We start from the raw sequence: 11,989 nt of genomic DNA, 5'->3' as shown, positions 1-11,989 counted from the left end.
AGTCTTTGTTATGTGCTTTATATGATATGATCTACAATTAATTTTTTAAAATTAAAATACATGGTTGGGGGTTGGTTTTAGAAGCAGGGCTTTTTTGATGCTTGATGACCTGAAGAACCTTTGCAATTACAAGTTAGAATCTTATTTAGTTTATATTTTGAAGAGTTTTCAGTATGCACCGGATTGAACATCTCATGGCTTTTCCTTTTTGAAGGGAAAAAAAAAAGAATCAAAATAGGGTTTTTTTTTCCGTTTTTAAATTTTTTTATGACTTTATATGATTTAATCACAATTCAGCTGTCGGTGAGGGAGACAGGACAGCTTAAGTAGTGGTAGATATTTTATTCCCTTAAATATTCTTCAGCTGTCGGTGAGAGACATATTCACTTATTCAGTAGTGGTAGACCTTTTTTTTTCTCTGTTGTACTTTCTTGAAGTGATTTTGATGAGTAAAAAGATAAAATACTCTTTTTGGTTTCTGATGTTTTGTTTTAAATCTTTCTTTTGGTTACAGGGTGAACCGAGCTTCCATTTATTTGGGTTCATAATATGTGTTGCAGCTACAGCTGCCCGGGCACTGAAATCAGTCTTGCAGGGAATTTTGCTGTCTTCTGAAGGGTATGAATTAACCAACATGCTATTTTGTCTCTGTGCTTTGATATTTTAAATGGGGCTACTCATATAGTCATATTGTTGATGTTGTTATTTAGGGAGAAGCTGAATTCTATGAACCTTCTACTGTATATGGCTCCAATGGCTGTTGTTTTCCTTCTTCCTGCTACATTGATAATGGAAGAAAATGTTGTTGGCATTACTTTGGCTCTTGCCAGAGATGATGTGAAGATCATTTGGTACCTGCTATTTAATTCGGCACTCGCCTATTTCGTTAACTTGACCAATTTCTTGGTCACCAAACACACCAGCGCTCTCACCCTTCAGGCATGCCTCACTCATTCTTACTGCCCTGTGTTATGGAAATATCTGATTTTTTTTGTTTGGACCATCGTTCAAGTAATGATTGATCTAGCATTCGAAAATTATTAAGAAATACTAACTGAAACAAAAAGAGATATTTTCAGTGTTTTGGAATCCAAAACTTTTTCTCTCATTTAGTAGTTAAGGATCTAGTAGGAGCATAAATCATTTCCCTTTCTCTGCTTATTGTCAACGAGAGTTCATAGTGAGCTGAGTTAAGGACACTGAAATTTTTCAAGGAAATTCTGTCCGTAAGGTATAATAACTATTTGACTCAGATTTGCGATCAGTGTTCCTTGTTCCGAGTTAGGATTCAAACGTGGATTAAGTGTATATACATCAGTGGCAAGATGTTAAATTTTTCTTAATTTTTGCTTGAAGTGTTTTTGAGTGTTCCATAACTAATGTGAGAGTTGCTTCTTCATACAGGTTCTTGGGAATGCCAAAGGTGCTGTAGCAGTAGTAGTTTCAATTCTGATATTTAGGAACCCAGTATCAGTAACTGGAATGATGGGTTACTCCCTCACAGTCTTAGGAGTTGTACTTTACAGTGAAGCCAAAAAGCGAAGCAAGTCAGTGTCATCATAGTCATACATGTCATATTCCTGGGAAGAAGTTCATTCTCAACATTTCCTGACATGCTTTTCTGATCAGAATCCAGAGGTTTCTGTCTCACTTATATACAAATTCTTTTGGTCCCACATTTTGAAAGCCTCATTGAACGAACGAGATTCCTATTGTACTAAGCAATTGTGCAGAAATAGCCCACCCCAGTAGAAAGCTCTAATAAGTAAAGTAACCGGTCTCTCTGCTATACCAATGTTGGCATAATCAAGGAAATGTCTTTTTGTCATTTATTCTTTCAGGAAAGAGTTATATAGAATTGAATCTCCTATCATATCTGCTGTTAACACTACTCACATTTGTTTATTGATATGATGATATAATTCATATTCTTGCTCATGGTAAAGTTTCCCTGCGTCCCAAATTAAGATACAAAGCTGTGTATTGTACTTTTATGGAATGGTATAACACCTTTTTAATCCAATATTAGCTATTATTACTGAGAGAGCTTTTTGAACAAACAAATCAAACAAAATACTCTACACCCAAGTCATATGATGGAATAACCATTAAAAAACACACATGGAAACCCTCCAGAGACTGGGATCCTTTTTCATAAGGGAAAGTAATGCAAAGCAGCAAGGTTCATAAATGTGGAGTAGATGTTGGTGCCCATTTTATTGATGCAGACTTATTGAGATGATTATAGCTCCCTTTCCTTAAAAAGCTGCGAGAAATGGTGCTTGCAGTACAAGACAACCTCAAGTGCTGCATCATTGGATGTTGTTATTGGACATCTGCCATGTGAACATTTAAAGCATGATTTATGATAGGCCTTCGAGTGGGATGGACTCAGGAACTCGTAATTTAGGGTAATTGTAAAGATATGTTCTAGTAATCAGTACAAAATGTAGAATCACTGTTTACTTTGGTAATCTATTATCATTTGACTTTTCAATTGGAATAAATGGACAAATATGAAATTTTCAACTGAGTCAAGAAAAACTATATAATTAAGGAGGACAATCCACTAATCTACTGAATTTGGATCGGTGATGAATAAATAACGAAGGAGTCTTTGTCCCTTAGCCCTGAGTGGTAAAAATTCACTTAAGAAATTTGCAACAGGTTATAATTGTAATAATGAAATAATCTAAATCCTACCTTCTCCAATGGATACGCAATTTTAGCACATGTTGCACATTTTTCTTGCGTCCCAGAAAGCATACCAGCTGCCTTACTAGGGGATCTTGTCTAGAATAGAATTAAGATAGCACAAATAGTAAGCAGAAAATACCAAATATCATAATTTAAGTTTCAAAATGCAAATATCTATTTGAAGGTTTTTTTTATTTAACAGCTCAGGTTTGGTCTTATCAGCTACCTTTGAAGCTGTTAAAATTTGGAATTATTACCGCAATTAAAAAGGGATATGAATCACAAATAATTACCTCAATCTTGGAAATAAGAAACATACGTGATTGGAAGTTCTGTTTGAAAGTTCCTGTCTCCTTGAAGAGATGCTCATAATAAGGCTTACAGTAATGAAGCTTTATGGTAAGCAATGGCATCAGCTGATGGTTGATCAACTGGGTACACCGTTGTCACAAGCCTTGCACTTTTGTTGTGCTCCAATGAAAGACATAATGCTTTACTTACATTTTTACTTTTAGTTCTTGATCATGAAAAATAGAAGATACATTTTCTTTGAGAAATTGCATGTGGATCCTTGAGTTTGTGAAGAGAGTCAAAAGAATATATATATATATATACATATATGATCTAATGTATATAATATCTTGGATAGATATATATTTGGATATAACATGAATCACATCAAAATATATTAGGTGTATCATAATGATGATGAGTAATAATGAGCTATAATGTCAAAAAAAAAATGTGTGAACCAATAAAATGTTTGGGAAATATGATGAGATATCTTAGCTGGGTCCATCGTCAATTCGTGTCTGTGTGTCTCATGAGTCATGACCATGGATGGCAAGGGGACCATATGCAAGTGCAACAATTAGGTGTGTGTTTGGATTACAGTTTGCAAACGGGAGTTTGTATAAAAGTGATTTTGCAAAATTGATTTTGATGAAAAGTAAGTTTGTGTTAACGTGATTTATGTTTGGAATCTATGACTCTATTGTTACTTATAATTAGTTTTTATTTATTTTGTCTTTTTTTTTATAAGATCATAATTTATATTATAAAATTTTGATAATAAATGTAGTATATAATAATCAATTACAAATTTTTTAAAATCAGAATAAAAAATAAAAAAATTAATACAAAACAAAAATAGAATACATCAAAGAATAAAAAAAAAATTGATACAGATAAGAAATAATAAAAATATCATAAAATCAACAACATATATCATATGAACAAAAAAAATACAATAAAAGGTAAATAAAATTCATATGAATAAAATTAAATAAAAAAATAAAAAAATTTCATACACAACATAAATACAATGCAGTGAAGGTGGATAGAAAAAAAAAAGAATTCATATGAACAAATAATAATAAAAATATCATAAAATTAACAAAATATCTAAAAATTAGAGCATAATAAAAAAATCAACAACATTTGTCATGAATAAAAAAATACAATAAAATAAATAAAAATCACATGAACAAAGTCAAACAAAAATAAAAAAATTTCATAAAAAATATACATATAAAAAATAATATAGTAAATGATAAAAAAAACTCATATAAAAATATAACATGAGAAATTAGAATACTACACAAATAATATAAAAATATTTATCCTATAAATATAAAATACAATAAAAAATATAAAAATTAAAATATGAAAGTGAGTACTAAAAATAATAAAAAAAATTAAAATATTTACTTTGCTAGTGATTGAAACAAATTTGAACCATTTTGATGAAAAAAAATTGGAATTAAGAACAAGTAGGAAGAACTATAGAGAACTGTGATGGTAATAGTTACTAGTATCCTTTGTATAGAAGAAAATGAAGGATAGGATTGGTAAAAAAGAAATAAAATTTCCACCTAATTTTCTAAGATAATCAGCCACCATGAACGTGAAACGCAGAAGCTACAAATTTTAGCTTCTCCTGAACGTACGTTTAAAGGCAGAATCACTTCTGCGTTCAGAAGAATAAAAGTTGCCAAACACAAAAGTAAAACTTTCAAGAGACTCAAACGTGCTTCTTTCCTCCTCAACGCGTTTGCCAAACACACCCTACGTCACAATCTCTAGAGTAGTTCAGGCCCCTTTAATTTTTTTTTTTTGGGTGTTGTAGAACTTATTAATTAATAATTAACTTTTTGCTAAATGAATTGAGAATTCACTTATCCAATCCAATACCTATACGAGTAAAATTATTCTGATTGTAAATATTTTTGAAGAGAATCCATCTGTATCTTAAAGGCAGTCACATCGGGTAGGGTTCATGAAATGAATGTAAGTGTTAATTTATTTACATATATATAAGGGTTTAAAAAACCCAGACTACTGTTTTTTATGCTTCTATAGGTTTAATAAAAAGGAGTAAGAATAATTCGGATTGATCAATGAAAAAGGACAAATATTGGAACTACTTAAAGGAGAATTTCTTAGATGTCTTAAGAATAAATGAAATTTTTTGTTCTATTATACTTATGTTGTGAGTTGTGACATATAAGCAATGTTGGAAAGAAAAAAAATAGTTAATTCAAAAATATGTACTCGTTAAATTTTGAAAATCAAATTTTAAATAATAAAAATGATGGACGTTAACAAATAAAATGGAATTTAAATCCTCCTATCTAAGCTAAAATGTGCTCCTATTTAAGCTTAGCTTAGAGTATTTGATCGTAATTCAGAAATGTTGCATAGAGAAATTAGTGAAGAAAAAGAAAAAGAAAAGAAAAGAAAAGAAAAGAAAGAGGAGATGGCGCGATTTTACGGTTGTTAGTGGTTGCAAGCGCGCACACAGTGAGTGACCTGCATCTGCATGCATGCAGTCTCACACTCTCTCTGTCTGGCATTCTTTATCCAGTGAGAAGAGAGGGAGAGAGGAACCACCGTAACTAACAATGTTTAACAACCACCATTACTCTCACACCTTCTGCGTCGCCCTCTTCTTCCTCCTTCTCTCTCTCATCCCAAGAAGCACCTCGCTTCGCTTCATCGGCCTCACCTACTCCGCCCCCACCACCACCCCTTCACCACCACCAGAAACAATCTCCGCCGCACTCTCCACTCTCAAAGTCAACTCCCTCCGCCTCGAAGACCCTGACCCAACCGTCATCCGCACCTTCCTCTACACCAACGTCTCCCTCTTCCTCACCGTTCCCAACTACCTCGTCCCAACCATGGCCTCCAACCGCTCCTCCACCCTCCGCTGGCTCTACACCCACGTCGTTCCCTTCTACCCTCGCGCCAGAATCACCACCATCTCCGTCGGCAATGCCTTCCTCGACTCCTACCCTCAGTCCGCCTCCGCCCTCCTCCCCGCCATCACCAACCTCCACCTCTCCCTTCGCGACCTCGGCATCCGCAAGATCACCGTCTCCACCTCCTTCTCCTTCGTCACCGCCATCTCCACCCCCTTCCCTCCTTCCTCCGCTCAGTTCCAAGAGCCTCCCGGAATCAACCTCATCGGACCTCTGCTCCAGTTCTTGCGCGACACCAACTCCTCCTTCTTGATCAACGTCTACCCTTACAACCTCTACAGGCTCAAATCCGAGATCCCCTTAGGGATTGCTCTCTTTCAAGAACACCCGTTCAATTTCAGAGACGATTTGGTTACCGGTGTTCGGTACCGGAATCTTTTCGACATGATGATCGATGCGGTGGTGAGCGCCATGGCGGTGGCGGGCTACGAGAGCATCCCGATCGTTGTGACGGAGACAGGGTGGCCGAGTAGCAGCACCGCCGCGAACGAGGTGGAGGCGAATCTAGGGTACGCGGAGATATACCTGAAGGGTTTGGTGAAGCATTTGAGATCGGGAATTGGGACGCCATTGTTGAAGGATGGTGTGAAGGAAGTTTATGTCTACGAGATGTTTGATAAAAAGGAAGGAACCACTCCTTCTTCGCGCTCTTGGGGTGTTCTCTACCCTAACGGGACCACCAAGTACCGCATCGATTTCTCTTCGTCAAAGTCCAACTACTTGTTGGAGGGTTCTTGGATCAACTTGGCCCTCAGGGTATTGCTCTCTTTCTTGGTTTTGGTTCTTTGGATTTGATAACAATTTCATCATCAGCTTCATGTATAGTCATTCTTCTCTGAATCAATGCTTTTTAGTTACTTTCATGACTGATGAATGTGATGAGTTTAGATAGATACTGATGATGTGGATAGTTATAGATATAGATATTGGATTTTCAGTGTTCTTAGTAGACTAATGAGTGCTATGACTCAGAATTTGATGGTGTCAGAGAGTTTAGATTAGATGATGAGTCAATGAAATTTTGGTATTGATGATGTATTCACCTCAACTCAAGTAAGATACGAATCCACTTTTTGTGCATGTCCCTACCCAGATTGATTTGTCTTATTTTGTAATAATATCTAGATCCAATGATTAGTGAAATGAGTTGATGCAATTAAAAAAAAAGTAGAAAATTTAAGAAAACAGAGCAGGCTCAGAAATAATGCAATACTACACTTTGAATTAATGGCTAATATAATGCCCCCAATCCAATTCTTTTGGGCTTGGAAAAATTGATAACAATATGGCCCTAAATATTGTGTTTTTGTAACAAGTGATAATCGACAACACCACATGATGGATCGTAGGGTGTGTTTTGTTTGAAATAAATGAAAACATGCATGTCCATCCATTGGTAAAGAATGGTTACAAGTGGAACTTTGCTTAATTTCCCATGTGCCCATAGCAAATAATGCCACTGTTGGTCACTTGGTACTACTTATCCAGCATCTTTTTCTCCACCTTCCATTTCCTCTTCACAATCATAATTCCGTTTTTAGTGAAGAAACTTTCTTAGTGTTCAAAAAACCTTCAATTATTCCCTTCTAAAAGCAGAACATGCATGTGCATATTACCACAATCATAATATGCATGGCACATTGAGTAGAAGACACTTTTGTTTAAAAAAAGTAATATACATCCTATTATCCTAGAAGCATATACTTGGAGGGGAAAAAATAAAAACACAAGACTATCACACTAATCTCCATCATCTATGATCTATGGACTATGATGGTTTTCTTTGTTGCTCAAATTTGTCGCATATAGGATCAGGAAGCAAAAAATTACGCACTCCTGTATCTGCAGCAATTAATGCATCCATATGGCTGCTTATGATCCCTTTTATAACGAAACCCTTATTCTTTATCACATTCTTTTTCCTAGAAATCCATTCATTTTCTTTGTTGGAATAATCTTCATCTTCATCTCTGCAAAATGCAGATCACCGTTTTAGTATAAGATCAAGCAGTTGGTATGTTCGAAGTCTACAAAAGTAGATGCCTATGTGAAATTCTAAAATGTAACAACTTAATTCACACCTATCTTTGTTTTTATAAAATATGATAGGAAAGAGCAGTTTTAAGCACTGAAATCAAGTTGCGTTTCTAAAGTTAAAAGCTTATGATCTATCTTAAATTCTAAACAATTGAGATATTTTCTTATTCATAACCAAGATTCATGACAGGAACATTGTGAGTTTATGACAATACCTCATCATCAAGGAAGACCAACAACTTCCGAATCCGGCTTTGCCAAGATTATCAACAGTGACATTTCTATCTGATCCGTTCCCCCTTGATAGCAAAACTATAGGCCATCCAGCAGCTTGAAGCTTCTTGCATAATCCTAGAACAAGACTGCTTTTTAAATTTTGCAACTCTAACATACAATTGACAATGCTGTTATCATGAAACCTACACCAATAAGATCATGTCAAGTTAACTGGTGCAGAAGATCAGCTTGGAGTTAGAACAACAGAAAAGAATACTTCTTTTTCTTTTTTCAGGACCTGAAAAACTATCAGTTATTTCAAAATAAACTTTGATAAACTGCAAAAAGAATAAATTTAGGCAAGATTAGTATGTTACCTCTGATATAGATTGGATGAATTAGGATTCAGAGGAAAAATGCCATCTATGTCCATTAGCACTACACCAACTCCATCATCTGATGGTTTAACTTTGTCAAAGTAGACCTCAATCAGAGACTTGGTCGAGTCTAAGTCGCGAGCGTATCGGCCTCCTTTGACATATTCTATGGCCAGGTCCTTGCAGATGCTAGGAAGATTATGTCCTTCTAAGCTATTGAGCTCGGTGTGCAGAGAATGAACCTTGCAATAGCTGTAATCATCATTCACACTTAGAAGCTCTATAACTCCAGAACCTCTACTCTGACAAGACTGCAGCATCATTGCCAGAGCAACCAGCATAGTAATCATTAGGAGGCCGATAGTGGCGAGCGAGGTAATCAAGATGGTTGCTGCGAAAGAAGTGATGTAGAATCCTGATTCCAGCACATAACTGCTCCTCATCTCTGTTATCATGAAAGAAACAATTTAGATAATTATCAACATTGTGCCAAAATAACCAAAAGGATAATTTAAGGGAGAAAGATAAAGATAGTAATGAAGAAGAGGGATGAAGCTAGCATTACATACCAGAACCACCAGAGAGACTCCTTGCAGAATAGTTCTCCTCCATTTGATGGCCATAAGCAGACATAACTCCAAGCTGCCAGATCTACCCTTGAATCCGATTCGAGTAAGGCCTATTTCGTGTTGCCAGAAATCAAAGCTGCATCCTGCAATTTTGGAAAAATTGGATCATCTTCCATAAATAAGTGAGATTCATATTTCCAGTTCTGGACAAAAATCAGAAACTTCCAAGCAACTACAGTGAACACCCTTCTTTGCCAATGAATGAATCATTTCATCTACGATTGGATGATGACAAACTGGGAAGAAATTATCACTCACCAACCATAACTGTTTAAATCTGAGGTATACCTTATACTAAGGCTAGAACTTCGATTATCGAGTCGAATGTCACATCTTGATCTAAAATCTTAATAGATATACTATTTACTCAATCCAAACTTTCAGCTACCGTTCGATCTAGATGTCTGGAAAGTTCAAATCACAAGGGCTCCAAATCAAGCAACATTGCAGCACACAACAGAAACTGATTCACAAGAAAGATGAAAAGAAAAACCGGTGGAGATTGACCCTAAAAATCATGTTGTTACACACCTTAATTAGCTTCAAAAGTTAGCATATTAGGAGAGTTAACACATCACAAGCAAAGGAATCAACCATCACGTCAACATTAAACAGGAAAATTGTTACAAAAGTAGAGAGAAAATTAGTACCTGAGAATGGCATTATTAATGTGAAGCAAGGTGAATTCTTCAACAAAGACGTATAGTAGTAGTAGCTGTGGCATAAAAATGCCAGAGCTTAGAAATTTTGCCATTGTTTTTGGTTCTGACTTGAGACACCCTTTATGTGTAGGCCAATCCAAAATGTGATTAGTGAGATAATCTATTATTAAGGTGTGGATTTGCATATCTTATCTAGTATAATTTTTTTCTTAAAGTAACTTTTATCATATATAATTTATAATTTTTTATTTTCAAAATTTAAGTCTAAAATCTTTTAGTTAATTAAATCATAAGATAATCACCAAACACTAACAGAAATGATTAATGTAAGAAAAAGGATATATAAATATTTATTAGTTAAGTTTATCTTAAGAATATAAAAAGATTAATAAGAGCAATAATGCATGGCATCACTATCACATGTTACAGTCACGGATAGAGCAGCAGCCACCTCCCACGAGCTCAAATTGAATGATGGTGGGGCAGATCCTCGGTGTAGATATCGAGCCACGTAGCGAAGAATAATAATGCAGACGTGGCCACTTGTTGCAATCTGATTGGTCGGTATTCCAAATGGATTCCTTATTCTCCATTTAAAGACGGCACGGTGATGGAATCTTGTATTTGGATCTTTGACATGTTGAGAAGCGTTGGTTGTCCATATTATCCTCCGACAAGGATTTATCCGATTAGGAAAAGTATATAAACCAAAGAGGTTATTAGCAAAAAATTAAACACAAATTAATTTTTGTTCAAAATTTAAACTTGAAATCACCAAAAAAAAAAAATTACGTATTCCTCATTCCGCAACCAGCTTAAACCTTAAAAGTTTCGTTTCCAACGCATTTAACATTATTTTATACAAAAATATTATGTGTAAAAAATATTAATCACTCAATTGAAATAATCATGTAAAACATTTGAAGCATGTTGAAATTAGCAAACAAACAAGATTCTCTTACCAAGAAATTTCATACATCTTTTTCCCTGGCCCATTTGTAATTCCTAACAACCAGCAATTATTATTGCTTTCATAATGCCACGTTCTTTTGTTTTTCAAGATACAAACTCAATAACATCCTTGATGTATACTTCCCTTTTTTTTTTCTCTTTAATTTTAATTGTAATCAAAGACCTAAAATAGTAGATGAAGACCTACAAAAATTATACATAAAGTGATTAAAAGAAATCTACACATTAACAATTTTACTATAGATATGATACATAATAGAACACAATATTATTATTTAATCTATATAGTCAACCCAGCTAATAAGTTTTTAAAGATTTAAGTACAACAATATCAACAACTAAACCTTATATAATAAGGGTGTTTATGGTACAAAATTTCACAAACTAAACTGGAATTGTGTCAAATTATTATACTATAGTTTGAAAACTGTACCAAACCACTTTTCTACGTAATAAATTGGATTTATTTAAAACCAATTTACAATTTGATGCATCATTTTAAATTTTAAACCATATTAATAAAAATAAAACTAATTTTAATTTTAAAAGCAAGATTAATCTGGTTTCATATTAAAAGTTTTTAACACTATTGATTTTAACCTATTTATATATAAGTAATTAGTTCAAACCAATTTGACAGACGTCCGTTAGTGTCAGCCAGTAATTGGCCAAAGGTTGGTCACGGGTCGGTCCAGGTTGACCGGCGATATTCTCGAGATCGGCGAGTGATCGGCTGGCCTTTTGTTTGTGGAGATTTCAGAAGTTCCCTGTTACTTAACAATGGTAGCTTAATGCCATGCACTCCAACAAGAAATAAGGTGTAAAATAAAACTGGTAAAGAGACTTTTGCTTTCTAAGTAGTTCTACACAACTCGAAGAATATTGACTCCAATAGAAGAAAGGTATAACTTCAAACCTAATTCGTTATTTTTCAGGCCTTTCTGAAGCATGAAAATCTATAATACAATTTGCCTATCACTTCCAAAATCCCTTATTCCCTATAGTTTTTCATAATCAGGGAACATTATGTCCTCTTCTACAACAATGTGCAGCATGTAATTTAAATGTTTTTCAAGCAACTAATAATCACCCTTGGTTGGTGAGGTTCTATGACGAAAATGCCTTGGCAGTTCTGC

General features: G+C 34.6%; 5 protein-coding genes across 15 annotated transcripts in view; 2 read left to right on the top strand and 3 right to left on the bottom strand.

The window, feature by feature from the left end:
- The window catches only part of LOC107608939 (probable sugar phosphate/phosphate translocator At3g11320), a 2,878-nt gene extending 940 nt beyond the window's left edge, over positions 1–1,938 (top strand). Inside the window, exons 2-5 of one of the 2 annotated variants that reach the window (XR_002351136.1) lie at positions 515–618; positions 711–1,048; positions 1,082–1,231; positions 1,405–1,530. Coding sequence is in view for 1 of the 2 variants with exons in the window: in XM_016310728.2 (XP_016166214.1) it covers positions 515–618; positions 711–939; positions 1,405–1,563 (492 nt within the window). In the remaining variant the exon portion in view is untranslated. Of the gene's footprint in view, positions 1–514; positions 619–710; positions 1,049–1,081; positions 1,232–1,404 lie in introns of both variants that reach the window. The other variant, XM_016310728.2, reaches the window with a different exon arrangement.
- On the bottom strand, positions 2,080–3,288 carry LOC107606616 (LIM domain-containing protein WLIM2b). The gene is made up of 3 exons (XM_021107307.1): positions 2,991–3,288; positions 2,704–2,793; positions 2,080–2,336 (listed from the first exon to the last, which is right to left on the bottom strand). Exons 1-3 carry the CDS (start codon positions 3,108–3,110, stop codon positions 2,313–2,315), a joined length of 234 nt encoding a protein of 77 aa, XP_020962966.1. The 5' UTR covers positions 3,111–3,288; the 3' UTR covers positions 2,080–2,312.
- LOC107610011 (glucan endo-1,3-beta-glucosidase 7) lies at positions 5,268–7,704 on the top strand. The gene has a single exon (XM_016312081.2). It carries the CDS (start codon positions 5,601–5,603, stop codon positions 6,753–6,755), a length of 1,155 nt encoding a protein of 384 aa, XP_016167567.1. The 5' UTR covers positions 5,268–5,600; the 3' UTR covers positions 6,756–7,704.
- Positions 7,573–10,041, bottom strand: LOC107609518 (uncharacterized protein At2g39920). 6 transcript variants are annotated; one of them, XM_021107304.1, is made up of 6 exons: positions 9,870–10,041; positions 9,508–9,727; positions 9,160–9,302; positions 8,591–9,035; positions 8,213–8,416; positions 7,573–7,930 (listed from the first exon to the last, which is right to left on the bottom strand). In XM_021107304.1, the coding sequence occupies exons 3-6, from the start codon at positions 9,221–9,223 to the stop codon at positions 7,729–7,731; spliced, it is 915 nt and encodes a 304-aa protein (XP_020962963.1). In that variant the 5' UTR covers positions 9,224–9,302; positions 9,508–9,727; positions 9,870–10,041; the 3' UTR covers positions 7,573–7,728. The 6 variants fall into 6 exon arrangements, with proteins under 6 accessions (XP_020962963.1, XP_016166998.1, XP_016166997.1 ...); XM_016311512.2 differs by having other exon boundaries at positions 9,160–9,310; positions 9,587–9,727; XM_016311511.2 differs by having other exon boundaries at positions 9,587–9,727.
- The window catches only part of LOC107609122 (adenylosuccinate lyase), a 6,874-nt gene continuing 6,559 nt past the window's right edge, over positions 11,675–11,989 (bottom strand). For all 5 annotated transcript variants that reach the window (XM_021107303.1, XM_016310964.2, XM_016310965.2 and 2 more), the window contains one exon: positions 11,675–11,989. The gene's annotated coding sequence lies outside the window, so the exon portion shown is untranslated.

Source organism: Arachis ipaensis, chromosome B07 (genome assembly GCF_000816755.2).
Source record: "Arachis ipaensis cultivar K30076 chromosome B07, Araip1.1, whole genome shotgun sequence".
In the NCBI taxonomy this organism is placed as follows: domain Eukaryota; kingdom Viridiplantae; phylum Streptophyta; class Magnoliopsida; order Fabales; family Fabaceae; genus Arachis; species Arachis ipaensis.
This window is presented reverse-complemented; position numbering and strand designations above follow the sequence as displayed.